General features: G+C 42.6%; 1 protein-coding gene across 1 annotated transcript in view; it reads left to right on the top strand.

The window, feature by feature from the left end:
• Positions 1 to 16,263, top strand: part of DPYD (dihydropyrimidine dehydrogenase) — a 351,478-nt gene that overhangs the window by 249,485 nt on the left and 85,730 nt on the right. The window contains exons 18-19 of the mRNA XM_075710934.1: positions 3,068 to 3,188; positions 4,176 to 4,295. Of these exons, the coding sequence (XP_075567049.1) occupies positions 3,068 to 3,188; positions 4,176 to 4,295 (241 nt within the window). The remainder of the gene's footprint in view (positions 1 to 3,067; positions 3,189 to 4,175; positions 4,296 to 16,263) is intronic.

Raw genomic sequence — 16,263 nt, 5'->3', positions numbered from 1 at the left:
AGTAGATGGGAGGCCCTGAATCAGCCAAATGAATTAGGCAAAATGAAGCCTGTACATAGCCTCTTTAAAACTAGTTTTTGGTGCTGCGCTGCTCACCTTGTTAAGTTTGCACCTGAGTTTAAAACTTTCCTGAAAATGATAAATTAATATTCTCAGAAACCTTAAGTTTTGAACTGCATTTCAAATTGGGATAATTTCTTTAGTCGGTGATTGCACTTAGAAGTGAATTCTCTATTTCTGATCATTTAAATCTTTCTCAAAAGTAGTGTTCTTGTGTGACCCCTGCAAATTGTCCTCAGTCCAAAGGGAAACTTCTGTGGAGAGGTTGTACACCGTCCAGGGAACTTCCCCTGGATTATATAAATGTAGTTCATTAATTTCGTATGAAAATTAGCTGTCCAGTGAAATGAACGTCTTCTGGTTTCAACCACCTGATGACTTGTGACACGTTTTTCCAAGTCCTCAGTGCAAAAAGAGTAGGAAATTCTGAATTTTATAAATGAATGAATAACTTTTTCTTGATGACCTGAAGAAGAAAGTGTGATGCTACATTTAAAAACAGGTGGGGATGGCCACCAGACACGTGCGATGTTGCTGCAGCGAGGGGAGGGAGGACGGGCTCAGGGCACTCGCTGATGTTGGCCGCTGCACCGGGAGGAATCGGAGCAGGAGGGGGCTGGAGCCAGAGCAGAGGAGGAGGAGGAGCAGGAGGGTGGGAGGGCGGATCAGCCGGATGCTCCTCTGTAGGACTCGCACTGACAAGGGCAGCAGCGAGATCTGTCGCATGTGCGTGTGTTTTGGGGGTGGCACAAGGGTAAACAGTAATTTTTTTTTAGGTATTCAGCATTATCTTTACGTGATATTTATTTAATGAGCAAATGAATTAGATGAAAAATTACGGGGGGAAAAAAGCTTTAGAAATACCTGTTTCAAAATTTAATGGAAATTCTAATTTTTTGTATAAAATTCAACACCGTTCCAATTCCTATCAGTGACTGTCTCACTATTCAGCAAAGCACTGTGTTAACTTTTTTTTCATTCTTTCCATGTTTCCTCACTAAACAGTCCTGTTTTTTCCTTGGAATATTAAGTGAAGTAAAATCAAAGATTTCACCTCCTTCGGTTGAGTTTTCAGCTTATTTTCCTATTAAGTTGCCTGTGGTTTTATGGGTACCAAAAATGGACGGGTTTCCAAGACTGATGCAAGTGAGCCTTTCAGAAGGGCTTTGTCTAAACATGTGCTGGGCAATCAGATATTTAAACTGTTTACTAGCTTGGGCAACTGAAGACCCTTCCATTGAATTCATTGCATTAATCTTGGTGTGGGAGAAGCAGAACTGATGGAAAACGAAGGTCTTTACTTACTTTTGGAAAAAAACAGGTCAAATTATTATTTCTTAAGTAAGACAAACTAGTTAAATTGTCTTAGGTAGGATGGAAATTGGGTTCATATGAATGAAAGACATCTCCCAATAAGCTGTTCAGTGTGGATTAAAATAACTGTATTTTTTAAAAAGTGTTAGTGTGTGTTGGAATAAGAATTTTCATGGCAGCACTGTAAGCATGATGAAGTCAGCATAATGAGTTATGTGGTGCCAACATCCTGAACATTATTACAAGGATTTCTAAGGAGGAGAATTAACATAAAGGATATACAATTCATGTCTTCTAGAGGGTCTCTCATTTCTGCATTGGGCCTCAAGGAAATTCAAAACAGAAATGAAAGTCAAAGATGCAACTACTTTCATACTACCGGTGCAGTGTTCATGCATATTTCATGGAAGCTGCATGGGCGGGGAGATCACCATTTTTATTGGAATGGCACAGCTAAGTCTCAGGGTTTTACTATTCATGTCGAGCACTGTGTACTTTCCAGCAACACAGCCAGTGGGGTTTTTTTTTTGTTTGTATTTAACCGCTGGTGTAAAAAGAAAAAAGAATGAGGGGATATTTCCTGTGTGTTCACTAGGTTGACAACCTTGGTGTCCACTGGATTGTTTGAAACTAAACTTCACTTAGGCTCATCCCGTTTTCAGTTACTGCGTAGCAGCGCAGCTTTCCGAGTTTTTACAATATCCAAGTGGGAGAAAATTATTAATATATGACAGACTTAATTATCTGAGAGAGTGGTAAAGATTTAGTAAATGTAAATAATTGCTATGGTACCAATTAGCCTACCCACAGGTTGTACCTGTACTAAATCTTGTAATAGCACCATTCAATTTTTAACCAGATCACGCACCATGTTCTACATGCATCAGTTTTGCAAATTTTAAGGTATTTGTTGAAGAGCATTAACAACAGCCAACAGAAAAAAAACAACAACCCGTACCCTAAGAGTTATATTGAACAATACCCGCTACGTGCGCTAGACGCAGAATGCGAGTTCCGCTGCGCTGTTTTCAACGGAAAGGATAGTTGATTACTGTCTCCATGAGACGTGTTCCATAAGGGAAGTAAATGCCTGGAAATCATGAAAAGCCAACACTTGAAGATTTCGATTTCTGGCTTTAACAGAGAAGATTTTGATCTTTCATTTACACTATGGCCATCCCAAGTTATTCTCTGAAGTCAGAGGAGAGTTCAGAAATGTTGAATTGCGTTCTGATAGCCCTGTGACCTCGACTCGTCCTTGTTCTTCTGATGAAGCCAATGCTTCAGGTTCACATTATTTTATAGGGTACTGGTTATTTTCAATATACCTTACGTGGAGTGAATCATTAAAACTGAAAATTAATTTTTAAAAAAAATGGATAAAGAAAGTCTGTCATCCAAAATGATATTTTCCCCTCTCTGGGAAGGGAACTTTTTGTGGTATCTTTGTCTTTTTTGGAGGGGAAAAAAAAGCAAATTTTCCTTTTTTCATGAACTAACCTTTCTGTAATGGATTTGCAGTTACTCGCTGTGTCTGAAATAAGTTAACTAATGAGATGAGGTTCAGCCCTGATGTGTAATTTCACAAAATCGCAGTATAGCCACTTATAGAAAAGTTTTCTATTTCCTTGATATACCTTTTGTTCGTATTACTTTTAATTATGTTCTATATTTATCTGACCTATTTGAACAGGATCCAGAGCTGGTACGGAACATCTGTCGCTGGGTTAGACAAGCTGTTCAGATTCCTTTCTTTGCCAAGCTGACCCCAAATGTCACTGATATTGTGAATATTGCAATGGCTGCGCAAGAAGGTAACCGACTCCAGTGCACAAGCTGTGCAGATTTACTAATTTGCTGGATGGGGGAAGATAGGGAAGTTGCTGGAATAATAACAAATAACAACAGAAACTAATATGAAAGTCGTTTATTTGATCTATTTAAAATAAGCACAGTGATTTAATGGTTGGACTGGGTGATCTTAAAGGTCTTTTCCAACCTAAACGATTCTGTGTTTAAAGGCTTCCTAATTTTGTCCATGCTTCTAGAATATAGAAATATGTGAAGGGAACTAAGACTGGTAACAATAAATCATATATGTTTGTGTGTGTGTCTGTACGCTCCTATTTCTAGCATATTTATATGTTTACCATACCACTGTAAATTCCCCTATTCCTACGTTTAGTAGTGAAAATGGTGTGTGTCCCTTGAGAAAACAGAAATACACCATTTGAAGGCATGTATATATATTTTTTTCTTTTCCTTAGAGCTTAAAGTACAGCGTGGCAGGAAGTTAGTTTGCAAGCAGGTGTGTTAATCCATCACTTAGAACCGCGGTCATCGTTTCTCTGTGGCGGTGTTCATTTCGCCTTGCTCCTCACAATGAGAAACGAGAACATGGGCTGGCTCCGTCAACGCAGAGTTGGGTGTCATCGGCTTGGAGGAGGTGACCCCCGCGCCGGGGCACCTCCAGGAGCTGAACGACCGCCGTAGCAGGTTCGGTCCCACAGAGCTGAAGGGCAGGGATCTGCTTGGCAGCCCCAGTTTTCCCACGTCGTTAAAGCCCTTACAGCTCTTTCAACTGGTGCAGCCTGCCTTGAAGCTGGCGTTAAACTTATCACCCCAGGATCGGTCTTAAGGACCCTTCTGCGCACCCCCTTACAGTTTCTTGCTGGCTGCCTTCAGCTGTTTGTTTGAATTCCTAGTCGTTTCACAGTTTCACAGTTTTTCTGGTGTGTTTTTTCCTCTCTTGTTCTTCTACACACGATTTAACAAAAAGCGCCTGACCTTTTCTTTCACAGGTGGCGCAGATGGTGTTACAGCCACCAACACCGTGTCAGGACTGATGGGACTGAAAGCAGACAGCACACCTTGGCCAGCAGTTGGTGGAGGACAGAGGACCACATATGGTGGCGTGTCAGGTAGGTGTTGCCCTTTTTGACGCACGGTACTTCCTTGGAGGCTTTCAAAACATCAGGAGGTCCTTGTAGCGGGCTTGGAATATCATGTCTGCCGTCGCGCCGAGTCCTTAAAGCTCGCTGCTGGTCAATGTTTCTAATAGTCATGACAGATGGAACAGATTAAGTGTGAAGGCTCTTGGGTTGCCCTTTCCTTAATGGTAAAGCGCCGCATCAGAGTACCGTGATAGGGTCACCGGAGAGGGAAGGAAATCTCTTCTCTCGTGACCCTCGCTTTTCCTCAAATTTTTCATTCTGTCACAATTGTCAGGCCCCGTGTTAGACAGAGGCTAATGAAAGGGCAGCGCGGGGGGAAATATCAACAATCCAAATGCAGTGTATGTTTTGTAGCCCGAACTCCAGCCTTCCTCCCTCCTTCCCACCGAGTGCACCTCTTCCGAGGAGGTTATTTCCTCCTCTTCCCGCAGTGGTAAAAATGATAGAGTGCATTAGGCAAATATATGCGTATTTTTTGTAGCCTATTCCTTGAGATATACAAGAATATCTTGTGTGGGCCATATTTCCAAGTCCTGCTTCACAGTTTAATTTTAAAAACCAGCAGCAAAACTTTTACACTGCGGTTCGGTGCCTGCGCACGCTAATGTATTAATCTATTGACCCTGTGCACTCTGTTGCTGTGACAACATGAACTTGGCCCTGCAAAGACAATGCTGCGAGCTTCTTGACTTTACTGGTATGGAGATTAGTCTCCTTGGTGATAGAGGTGGCAGTAAATATACATAACAGAAGTAATAGAATCCTCCTGATTGAGCCAAACACTTTTTTTTATCGGACCCGCCTCCTACCTCACCCCAAAAACGTAATCAGAGGAGACCAGACAGGCAAAAAAATGCTTTATTTTATGTGACTGGTGTTATCCTTAGAGAACCGTAAGAAATGTAGCAAAAGATACCTTTTAAACAAACTTTAATTCAGACGAGTGTATTCAGTGGAAAATTGCCTTATTGCCTTAGATAACTACCTGGAATTTGGAATTTTTTAGACAACGCTGAAAAGCAGGGGAGAGATAACAATCAGAAAAAATCGTTATGCCTATTGCATAATGACTATTTCACAGTGACAGTCCAATAAGATGTTATATTTTAATATTATGCAAAATGGGAGGAAGAGGGGAACAAGAAGAGAACAGCTACAGCCCATTTCAATTTCTCTAGTCTGCCATGTTGACAGGAAAAGAATAAAGGAGGTCACAGTGGGTGCTGTGCATTAAAAATTAATAAAAGAACTATTGCGGTAGTATTTTATATAAGTAACACCATTCACATTTTCTCATTTAAGTTGCAATTTCTGAATATTCCTTCCTACCATAAGTCTGTCTAATAAAATCTATAAAATGACTGCATTATGAAAAGTGTGTCTCTTATGTCACAGATTTAAAACATGTATGTACCGTAAATTATAGTGGCACCTGGATGCTCAGCTATAAGGGAGGACGTACCAGCCGTTCTGTGGTTTGTAATCCTGTTATAAACGGGATCCGAGGAAAAGTTCTTTGTTTCTTTTATTTTTATATATGTGTGTGTGTGAAAGTATAAAAATGTATTTTTTTTTCCTGAAGTTTTGCATGTATGAGAGCAGATAATGTCTTTTTAGGATGCACCATTACCTATGATGCAAATCTGGTTATTTAAAAAATAGGAAAACTACTGGAAGGGCTGTCAATTTATTATGTTTTTGAAAGAGCGTATTGTTGCAGACAAATATATAAAGGTTTCTTGCTGGTAATTGACATCACAAGGTCTCAATCCCACAACTCATCACGTAAAAGAAAGCCACAGAGCCGATAAAGTCAATAGGCTCTGCAACACATTGCGCTACTTTCTGCTCAGCGGCCAGGGTATAGCAGTATACAAATTTACGAAAGCAGAAAAGCGATTTTAAATTGAGAGAGCTAGCATGGCTTACAAGAAGACAAAAACAACGGGAGGGCGCATCATCTTGTCGGAGCAAGGGGCGGGGTGGCCGTACTTCCGAGGTCTGTTCCCGGCCGTGCCCGGGCTCGGCCGCGCAGCCTGCAGCCAGACGCTTGACCTTTCCGTGCTTTATTTCTCCTGTCTCTGAAATGGCAGGAACGCCGCTTGCACGCCTACGGGCTTGTTGGGAAGTGCTCCGTGGTCCTGGCATGGAAGTCGCTTCGTAGTGTAAAGTATTGGGTTTCTATTCTGGTTTGCTTAAACTTCTTCCTCTATTTTATTACCTGATAGAGTCAGTAGGTTTTTGTTGTTTTTTCAAATAATTCCTCTCAAGAGAGAATTAATTTTTTTAAGTGGAAGTCGGCGCTATTACAGAATCGATGAGTCTGGTCCATTTTCAGTGTGCTTTACCAAAGCACAGCTGGTTTATCACATTCTCTAGCGCACAGACCTAGAGCAGATACGGGGCGTAGCCAAGCTGTGTCTCGCATTCTGGGCTTCTTCCAGCTGCACAGATTTTCGTGCTTTTCTGGACCAGAAACGGCGCTGGCTTGGCGCAGAGGTGCAGTCAGCGCGGCGGGCGCCTCTGCCTCGCGGGGTGCAGCGCCCATGGTGGATTAAACTGGAGTTTAGATCAGTCTGGGCTTGCTCGTCTTTTTTAGAATCACAGAATCACGGAATGCTCTGGGTTGGAAGGGACCCTTAGAGCCCACCCAGCCCAGCCCCTGCAGTGCCAGGGACAGCTTTAACCAGCCCAGGGTGCTCAGAGCCCCGTCCAACCTGGCCTGGGATGGTGCCAGGGATGGGGCCTCCACCGCCTCTCTGGGCAACCTGGGCCACTGCCTCACCACCCTCAGCGTGAAACATTTCTTCCTTATACCCAGTCTAAATCTGTTCTTCTTTAGTTTAAACCCATCACTCCTTGTCCTGTCACCACAGGCCTTGCTAAAAGCTTGCCCCCCCCTTCCTGCAGCCCCTCTCAGCACTGCCAGGCCGCACTCAGGCCTCCCCGCAGCCCCCTCCTCTCCAGGCTGAGCACCCCCAGCCCCCCCAGCCTGGCCCCGCAGCAGAGGGGCTCCGGCCCTCGGGGCATTTCTGTGGCCTCCCCTGGCCCCGCTCCAGCAGCTCCGTGTCCTTGTGCTGAGGGCCCCGAGCCGGGCGCAGGGCTGCAGGGGGGTCTGCCCAGAGCGGGGCAGAGCTCCCCTTCTCTTTACACACAAATCAGAGGAAACTCTCCCTATCTTCAGCAGCATTGCCTGCTAGTATAGGGGTTGCTCTGTCTGAAGGGGTGTTTTTGCTTCAGAGGGTGCGTCCTGGTTTGGGCTGGGACAGAGTTAATTTTCTTCCCAGCAGCGGGCACAGCGCTGTGGTTTGGATTTAGGATGAGAATAACGCTGATAACGCACGGATGTTTCAGTTGTTGCTGAGCAGTGCTGACACCAGGCAAGGGCTCTTCAGCTTCCCATGCTCTGCCGGGGGCACAAGGAGCTGGGAGGGGGCACAGCCAGAAGAGTTGATCCAAACTGCCCCAGGGGCCATTCCATACCATCCGGCGTCATGGGCAGTATGGAAACTGTGGGGGTTGGCCGGGGAGCAGCAATCGCTGCTCGGGGACTGGCTGGACATCGGTCGGCGGGTGGTGAGCAATTGCATTGGGCAGCACTTGCTTTGGATATTCTTTTATCATTATTATTATTATCATTATTATTATTTATTTTCTCTTCCTCTGCTGTCCTACTAAACTGCCTTTATCTCAACCCACAAATTTTACTTTTTTTCTTTCCACTTCTCCCCCCCACCCCACCGGGGCGGGGAGGGTGAGCGAGCAGCTGCCTGGTGCTTGGTTGCCAGCCACGGTTAAAGCACGACCGGGTGAAAAGCAGAAGCTGCCGTGCTTAGGGTCCAGCAGCAGCAGGAGGGACGCGTTCCTCCCTCGGCATCACGTAGAGAAACGTGCTCCGTCCTCTGCGCTCTGCGTTTCCGTTCACTCCCCTGGGAGCTGAAGGAGCCCCATGCCTCAGCGCAGAGCCGGAGCGTGCGAGGCGGGGAGGCCAGCAGAAAGCTGGAGGTAAGCCGCCGCAGCTCAAAACGCCAAAGTCAGCACTTTGCACCCCGAAATAAGGCTGCATGCCCTGTCTCTGCTGGCTGAAAGGCTTTGCTGAAAGCTCCTGCCCGCAAACTGTTCTTCCCTCTTTTATAAATTCGCTGTCCACGCATTTCTTAATAGGGTGCGGGTTGCCTTCTCCAGGTGAGCGCAGACTCACTCCGCCGAGTCTGATGAAGGTTTGCGTCGAAGAGCAAATACTGAAAGTACATTCAATGCCCTGTCCTAGCAGCGGCCCGACATTTTGAGTTACAGTCTTCCCTGTCCTCCGCTGTTCAAAAATGTGCTCCTACGTGGGCATGTACTGAAGAAAGGTGTTCCGTATGTGACCTCCCCTTGGCCTTCTCTTTCCTCGTGCGGAAGCAGCTATATGCAGGAGGATTGTCATTTGTTTTTTCCATAAAAGAGAGACATTGAAAAGGGAATTTCTTTTGAATTCCTTCTAAATTACTAAATGACAGGTAGTCAGCTATGGTTTGTCTAAAATACATAAAAATAATTTAAAAAAAAAACTTATTAACATCATTGCCAGATCCTGAGATGTTTTGAGAATAGACTTACGTCTCTGTGTTTCTTTAAAACGTTTTTATAAAAATCTTTCAAAGAAGGAGAGACTTAATGAGATAACTTTAAAACCCCCATTTAGCTTTGAGTTGTCACGGTCAGTGTCTTCTTCCCAGCCAGTGCTTGGGCAGTGACCTTCCTGGTTTTGATCTAATTTGATCATCTGAAAATTGCTAAGCTGTAAGAGACATGGCTGTTTTCTCCTTCCTACACTCCTGTTTGTTGGGTGGTTTTGACAGGGAAGGATCCCAGTATCCCAGGTGGGTGTTTGACCACTCGACTCTAGGATTAGTCTCTCTCTTCTCTGCTTCCCTGCAAATATTGAATTATTAACACAAAGCGCAACAGCTCTCGCAGGATACACGCTCACGTTAGCACAGCCTGCTGACCCGCACGCAAGCCTGACTTGGGAGAGCCAGGATGAAATCCCAGGGGTGAACCTGGATCCTGGCTGGGTCACCCACATTCCAAGTTTACGCTCCGACTATTGAATGTTGTAAAAATCTGTTTTTTCTTCGCCTTCTATCTCTGTCTTGGTGCCAAAAAGTGTGTGCAGGAAAAATTTCACTTGAATTTTGACAAATTGTTGGTTTCTCAATAAAATTAATTTCTAATCGGCACCGTGGAGCCTCAGCTGAGCCCAAGGGCTATGGTAGCCCTATGGATTTCTGTGGCCCCATTACGTGGGAGGACATTGTGCTTAGGGGATCCCAGTCTTCGTCCATTTTTTATAAGTTTCCAGGAACTGCGCATTACTCGAAAAGTGGAAATGAATGAAGCCCCCAAAATATGGTTAAGGAAATAAGCCCTCATGATGAAAGAAGAGGAGGAAAATTAAGATACAGTTTCCCAAAGTGTATAACTGTCATATGCATTTGCAGGATTAGAGACGTAGTTTGATTTCCATTAAGGGGCTTTTAGGATTGACCCAACAGTACTTCAGGTTTGAGAATATAGAATACAGGAGAATTTACCACGAGTTCTTCCTATACGCATGCAATGCAGAGTATTTGTTTCTTGAAAAGAACCTGATGCTGGTTCTTTTATCCGCACAAAGAATAATGACCTCGGGCTCTGAAAGAGATGGCTTGGTCTGTATAAGGATAAATTATTTTGAAAATGCGTATTTTATAGGTACTAGAATAAGGTGCCAGCTTTCCCAGAGAAATGTTAATATACTGTCAGCAGCTACACGCTTCCCTGAGATTTGTTTCCTTTAAATGTATTTTAAAATTTAAAAAAAAAAAAAACCAAACCACAACCAACTTTTTTTCATGAGCTTTCATACTGTGCTTCCATATTCCAGATGTGCTTTATAAAGCACAGCACATTGCAGCACAATAGGATATCCATTGCAGGCAAAATACAGCAGAGCTTCTGTTTGACTTTCCATGGTTTTTTGTTCTTTGTCATCTGTTTGTTTCTTTGTTTTTGTCTGGAAGCCGGATCCTTGGGGGATAAATTTATAAAACCGTACACCGGACTTAGCAAAAATCTTAGTTTAAAAGCAAATCTCTCTATGGTGCCCTCGCTATGTAACCTTTTAATGCTTTGTTGCAAAAATATTGCAGTATTTTACAGCAGTAGTTCAAACACCTCATGTCTGTGCTGTTACTGCTTTGTCCAGTTATTACGTTGTGTAGTATTTTGGCATTATTTGCACGAATATATTAGCGTGTTTGAGTACACACGTTTGTATGTTTTCCAGAAGAAGAGAGGTTCGGGAAGTTGTGTGTTATAACTTCATAGCTGACCTCAAGGGATGTCACATGGAATATACCTAGGGAGCAGATTCAGTCATTAAATGTGGGAATGTATAATTGTCGGAAACCAGCAGAGGCAGTTAATTTTAGTTACTTTTGAGGTAAGTTAGTGGAGCTGTCTCTTTTTACAACAAAACTACTGTCAGACAGCAATTGTGGCTTTTAAGGGAGGGCTTTACGGGTGTTATTTCATTAAATTAAAATAAAACATTATATGAATAATTGACATTATTGATAGGGGCATATATTCTAATCAGAAATGTATGAATTATATTGAAAGAGGAAAAATGGAAGTTATAATAGTAAGGGCTGCCTTTTCATTTTAATTTTATGACACATCATTGAAAGAAAAGTGGAAAAAAAAAACCCCACCCCGAAGAGCATTCACTTGCCTAATCACTGTTCTCTCAGTGACTGTGCAGTGTGGATTTTGGTCAATAGAAAGGAATGAAAAGCTGCCCATCACTGGAAACAAAACTAAATGTATGCATGCATAGGCACTCCTGTTTAGTATAAATATTTACCGGGAGTTAAAGACTATTTACATTAACGTATATTTATAAAACAGTGCGGATAGGAGTAACAACCAAATACATGCCGTGGTACAATTTGAATTTTGTTTCGTTATTTCGGTTAAGCGGAGCTCAGCCATTAAAAGCCCTTATTTGCATATATTATGTCAGGATTCACAAAGAGTCCTCTGTTTTCCGTGGTGTCCTTGCAGCAGCCTGATTCCTCTTAGTGTTCTGCCATCACTGGTCTGTGCAGGAGAGATCAGAGCCCTAATAATAGATTTTTGACAGGGAGCTCGCCTGCTACCTGCCCTACACAAATCCTCACTGTTCATGTTTGCTTCATGGCAACAAAGCAGACAGAAGGAAAATGCCAAGTGCTGAGTTTGAGGTACAGCCCTGCCATAGCTTGACATTTCAGCAGAATAGCAGTTTATGAGATGCATAATTTTTCATCTGGGACTCAGCTGCCATTTTCATAGAAGCTTGCAGCTCATCGACTGACTGGAAGTAGGGCAAAGGTTTACAGCATAGATCAAGGTCTACATCCTTCCCACAGCTATTTAAAAATAAGTATAATTCTCCAGATAAGGTCAGAGAACTAAGCATATTTTTTCCACTTTTAATATGTTTTTAGCCAATTTCTTTCCCACAAAGAAAGCGCTTTACACTTTTAGCGCAGGTGCCGTTTGTAGTTGATTAAAAAAGATCATAATTGATTTAATTCACCAAAAGATTAAAGGAGTCCTGGAAAAAGAATGAAGCGTGAGTCTTTACACACAGCATTTGAACAAAGCTGTGTTTTCTCCTCCTCTTACTTTGAAAAAAGCTCATTCCGAGCTTGAAATGAATGGAAAGTCTTTACTCTTGAAGTGTAATTGGTTTGTGTTTTATTACCGTTATAGATTGGGTTTAAATTTTCACATTCGTGCACGTGTACTTGGGAAACAAATGCAGTGTAGGTACATGTAAGTGAGTGTTTAATTTAGAATTATACATCTCTGTGAGCTTCAGTAACAGTTCACCATGTCACAGCCTCATATAGAACAATGGTACAGTACATTGGATTAATTAAAGAAGGCTTGCAGAGAACTGAATTCTCAGTATGTCAAGATTTCAATTTTATGTTAAATATTTTCTAAAGGCCAGACCCTTAAATCTCAGGGGCTGTACCAAGCAGTGAGCTGTGAATTTAACCATAGGCTAACTGCTAATGATAAGGAAAAGAGTCCAAGTTGAGGCAGCTGTAATACAGTCATTGGATTAGGCTATCAATCACTCGATTCCCTGAGGAACAGGCAAAGACGACAAAACAGTGAAAAGGGAAATTAGGAAGGGAGGGCATGACTAGAATGAGATTCTTCACCAAATGTATCTGTTAGTTGGCTGAATCCCCCAAGCATCAGACAGAAATGTCCAGCATTGCTCTCAGACTAAAAGCCAAGTATTTGTTCCAAACTCCTAGAAAACCATCAAATCATCGTTAACTGTTGCTGGTCTGTACAGGGTTTTAGAAATGCAGTCGGCTGCCTTCTCCTCTTCTAATAGCCTGTAATTAGATTAAACTGGTGGTGTTGAACACTCTGGATTTACTGTTTACATCAAAGCTCATACAGAATATGTCCAGCTGAAATAATTCATTTCCCAAATGAGTGGGGTTTTTTAATAAACAGAGAACTGTTAAGCTATCACATAGAATCATAGAATCATAGAATCATCTAGGTTGGAAAAGACCTTTAAGATCATCCAGTCCAACCATTAACCTACACTACCAAGCCCACTCTAGACTAATCAAGGGTAGACCAGACTAAACCATATCCCGAAGTGCCACATCTACCCGTTTTTTAAACGCCTCCAGGGATGGTGACTCCACCACCTCTCTGGGCAGCCTGTTCCAATGCCTGACCACCCTTTCCGTAAAGAAATTCTTCCTAATCTCCAGTCTAAATCTTACATCTTACATCAGACATCAGACATCTTACTGTCATCAGATTAAGATGTCATCAGACATCTTACTAATGGCTACCAAAGGCGAATGTCGGAAGGTGATGCAGATAAAATCATACACTCAGACATACTATGGTAAAAATAAGAGAGAATGGCTGTGGCCTAGCTTGCCCAAGCATGGGTGAAAGAACGTGCGGTTTTAATCTGGGTGCAGGTAGATGGGTAAATGGGAAATCATTTCATACAATGGTATGGATTAACGTGATTAAGTAGAGTGCTCTTGTAGTTAGCAACTTAGAGACATAGTCTGATTAACCACAAATGGAAATGAATAGAGAAAGCAAAAGAGAAGTCAAAGCATGTTAAAGCAGGCTGGTGGAGCAGGGTCTTGTATTTAAGCTTGGTTACAGTAGTGGGTAGAGGTGAATGCAAACTATGACCTGATGAGCAGGTGTAAGCAGTCAGGAACAGAAAATTCCTCCTTCCAGTAGTATCAGGAAGATTGAATCCATTGGTGTTGTATTTGCCAGCATGAGTTGATTGTCTTTCCATGTCTGTCAGGTCTAGGGGAGAAGGTGTCTATTTTTCTTACGATCACCTCTTCCAATTTTAAGCAAACGCTCACAAAAAAAATCTCTCAGAGTATTTTTGTGTCACATCTTTTGGAGATTATTGTGTTGAAAACTGATACATTTCTATCATAAAAAACTTACGACAATTCATTTTGGAGGTCATTTAAATATAACCACTTCAAGTATCTTATGAATTATTTATGTGAAAAATACTTGGCATTTAAGTACTTTTCAGTTTATTCTAACACAGGAATTAAAATACTATCAAGAATTTCAAATTGACATTAATTACAATAATACAAGCCAAGAAAAGCCCTGGTGAAGTCTACTGCTAGGTTTGTTTTCCATTAAGTCTCAGCAGCTCTCTCAATCTGATCTGGCTCACCTTTCTCCCCGGATAATCACAAGCTGATGTCTTTTGACTTCCGAGCGCAGCTTGAACGAGGACTAGAGACTGTGGTGGCATGCAGTATAACTCTCCGGTCTTCCGTGCAATTGAAAGGCTACTCCTCACTACAAAAGTATGTCTAAAGTGTGAAAACTCTGTGCCTCACGATATCCCAGTGGCTTCTCAGTGCCTGGGTGGTAGAAGGATGAAGGAGACCGACCGGTCTCCGGCAATCGCGTAAGTTAGAGTTGGGCCTAGCTTTCTGCTCTCAGCGTTGCAGCCAACACAGAAGTACATTTTGTACAGAAGCAGAAGTACATTTTGTACAGAAGCAGTGATTCTAAGTGGTTAAGCGTATGGTGGTCATGGGCTGGAGCACAAAGAAGATAATTTCAGGTGGTAGCATTCAAGCCGGCCCAGAGGTCTGCAAAGCTTTGTTGCAGCGTTGCGTGCGCGATGGATTCAAACTTGGATGCAGGTTATGAGAGTTTAGGGAGCTTCAGTGTAGGAGGCAGAGGAAAGACCTCTGGAAGGAGGAAGGAACGAGGGCCCACGTTCGTGTGAATACATGTCAGCGTTACAAGCTCCCTGCTGTTGATCGTGCAGGGCCCATAATTATCTTTTCTGCTGACTTGTTATTCCATCCCCGAATCAACAGCAGGGTTTGTGATACAGGTGGTACTTGAGAGTGATCAATGAGGCAACCGTCTTCTGTGGAAATTATAAACTGTACCTGTCACTCACGGAGCAGAAATTCTAATTGTAATTCCCACAAAAAAAACGAGAATCTGGCAGAGTTTGTAAACAATTCTGATTAACAGTTGTATCAGCAGAGGTTGAAACCCCTGAGTACTGACCTAGTGTGTCTTAAGCATGTTCATTTTTTTCCATGTCTTACTTTGCATATTGATTTGCTCTAGTCACCAAGGGGCATATACTGGTTGTAGAGCTCACCTGTATTCAGTGGAGGACATATTCTCATCTTACCTGAAGAATAAACATGGTTTTACATTTCTTAAAAAAAAAAAAAAATAAAGCAATACATTTAACATCAAAATACGAGCTAACAAATAAATAGAAAAATGACTTCTTACTTAATGTTTGTTAGCACGAAGCTTCCTTCTCCCTGGGGGACAGCTGTGCTTGCAGGGTTGGCCAACGGAGTACTGTCTTCTGCCATCAGTCAGGGGGTACTACCGCTGCTGACAGTGCACCCCAGCTTCTGTGTTGTGTGCTAGCTCCTCCACCTGCTTCAGCAGCTCTGGTAGCCTCAGTGTCTCAGGCATCTCTGTGAGGATGTTGGGGCTCCCACCATTCTCGCTACCTACAAAACACTGGATTGATGTGTTTTAGAAATGGGTCAGCAAGTGGCTTGAAGAGAAGGTTTCACAGTTACATGAAACTGTGCTTGCTGAGGTTAATCCGGTTGAAGGATGTTTTGACAATCAGATTGCAGGGGTTTAGGAAAAACTAGAAGAAATAATCCTTGGAACAACTTTAAACCCAGGGCGTTGCTTTACGTCCAGCAGCACCAAAAGGACATGCTTCCGCAGTTACTGCTGCTGTCCTGCTTCCATGTAGGAGTAGCCTTTGAAAGTTCTACCACTGGTTAGCTATGATTTACGATGAACTCACCACAGTGGTGAATACATCTTTATTCACCTAAATCCTGCTAAGGTTCTGTATTTTTTAGTATCCTGCTCGACTGATGAATAAATCCTAATGCCAGCTTCACACATAAAATACAGAACACAAAATATAGCAGATTTGTTTAACTGCGTAGCTGTTGGGTTTATATTTCACTGGGCATCACATCATCCCTGATGAGTTATTGCCAGAAGCATTTATAAAAGTATTTCACAACCATCAGAACACTTTTTTTTTTTTTTACCTTTCAAAAGAATGTAACTAATATATAGTAGTCAGCTAAGGGATCTGCATTTTAATGTGTCTTTTCATGCAAGCACACCATTGTACAGAATGGGCTACACAGATATCCTGCTCACACGCAAGATATACAACCGTATCCTACAAAATCCTTTAGGAAACCTGCTGTAGTGATTCGGTTTTCCAATTTCTGATCAATTTGCAATTTCTGCATTGCCAGGTAATTGCAAATGTCTTCCCTATTAACATGCACTGTATAAC

Source organism: Pelecanus crispus, chromosome 5 (assembly GCF_030463565.1).
Source record: "Pelecanus crispus isolate bPelCri1 chromosome 5, bPelCri1.pri, whole genome shotgun sequence".
Classification (NCBI taxonomy): domain Eukaryota; kingdom Metazoa; phylum Chordata; class Aves; order Pelecaniformes; family Pelecanidae; genus Pelecanus; species Pelecanus crispus.
Note: the sequence above shows the minus strand (reverse complement) of the source record. Positions and strands in the feature narration are given on the sequence as shown.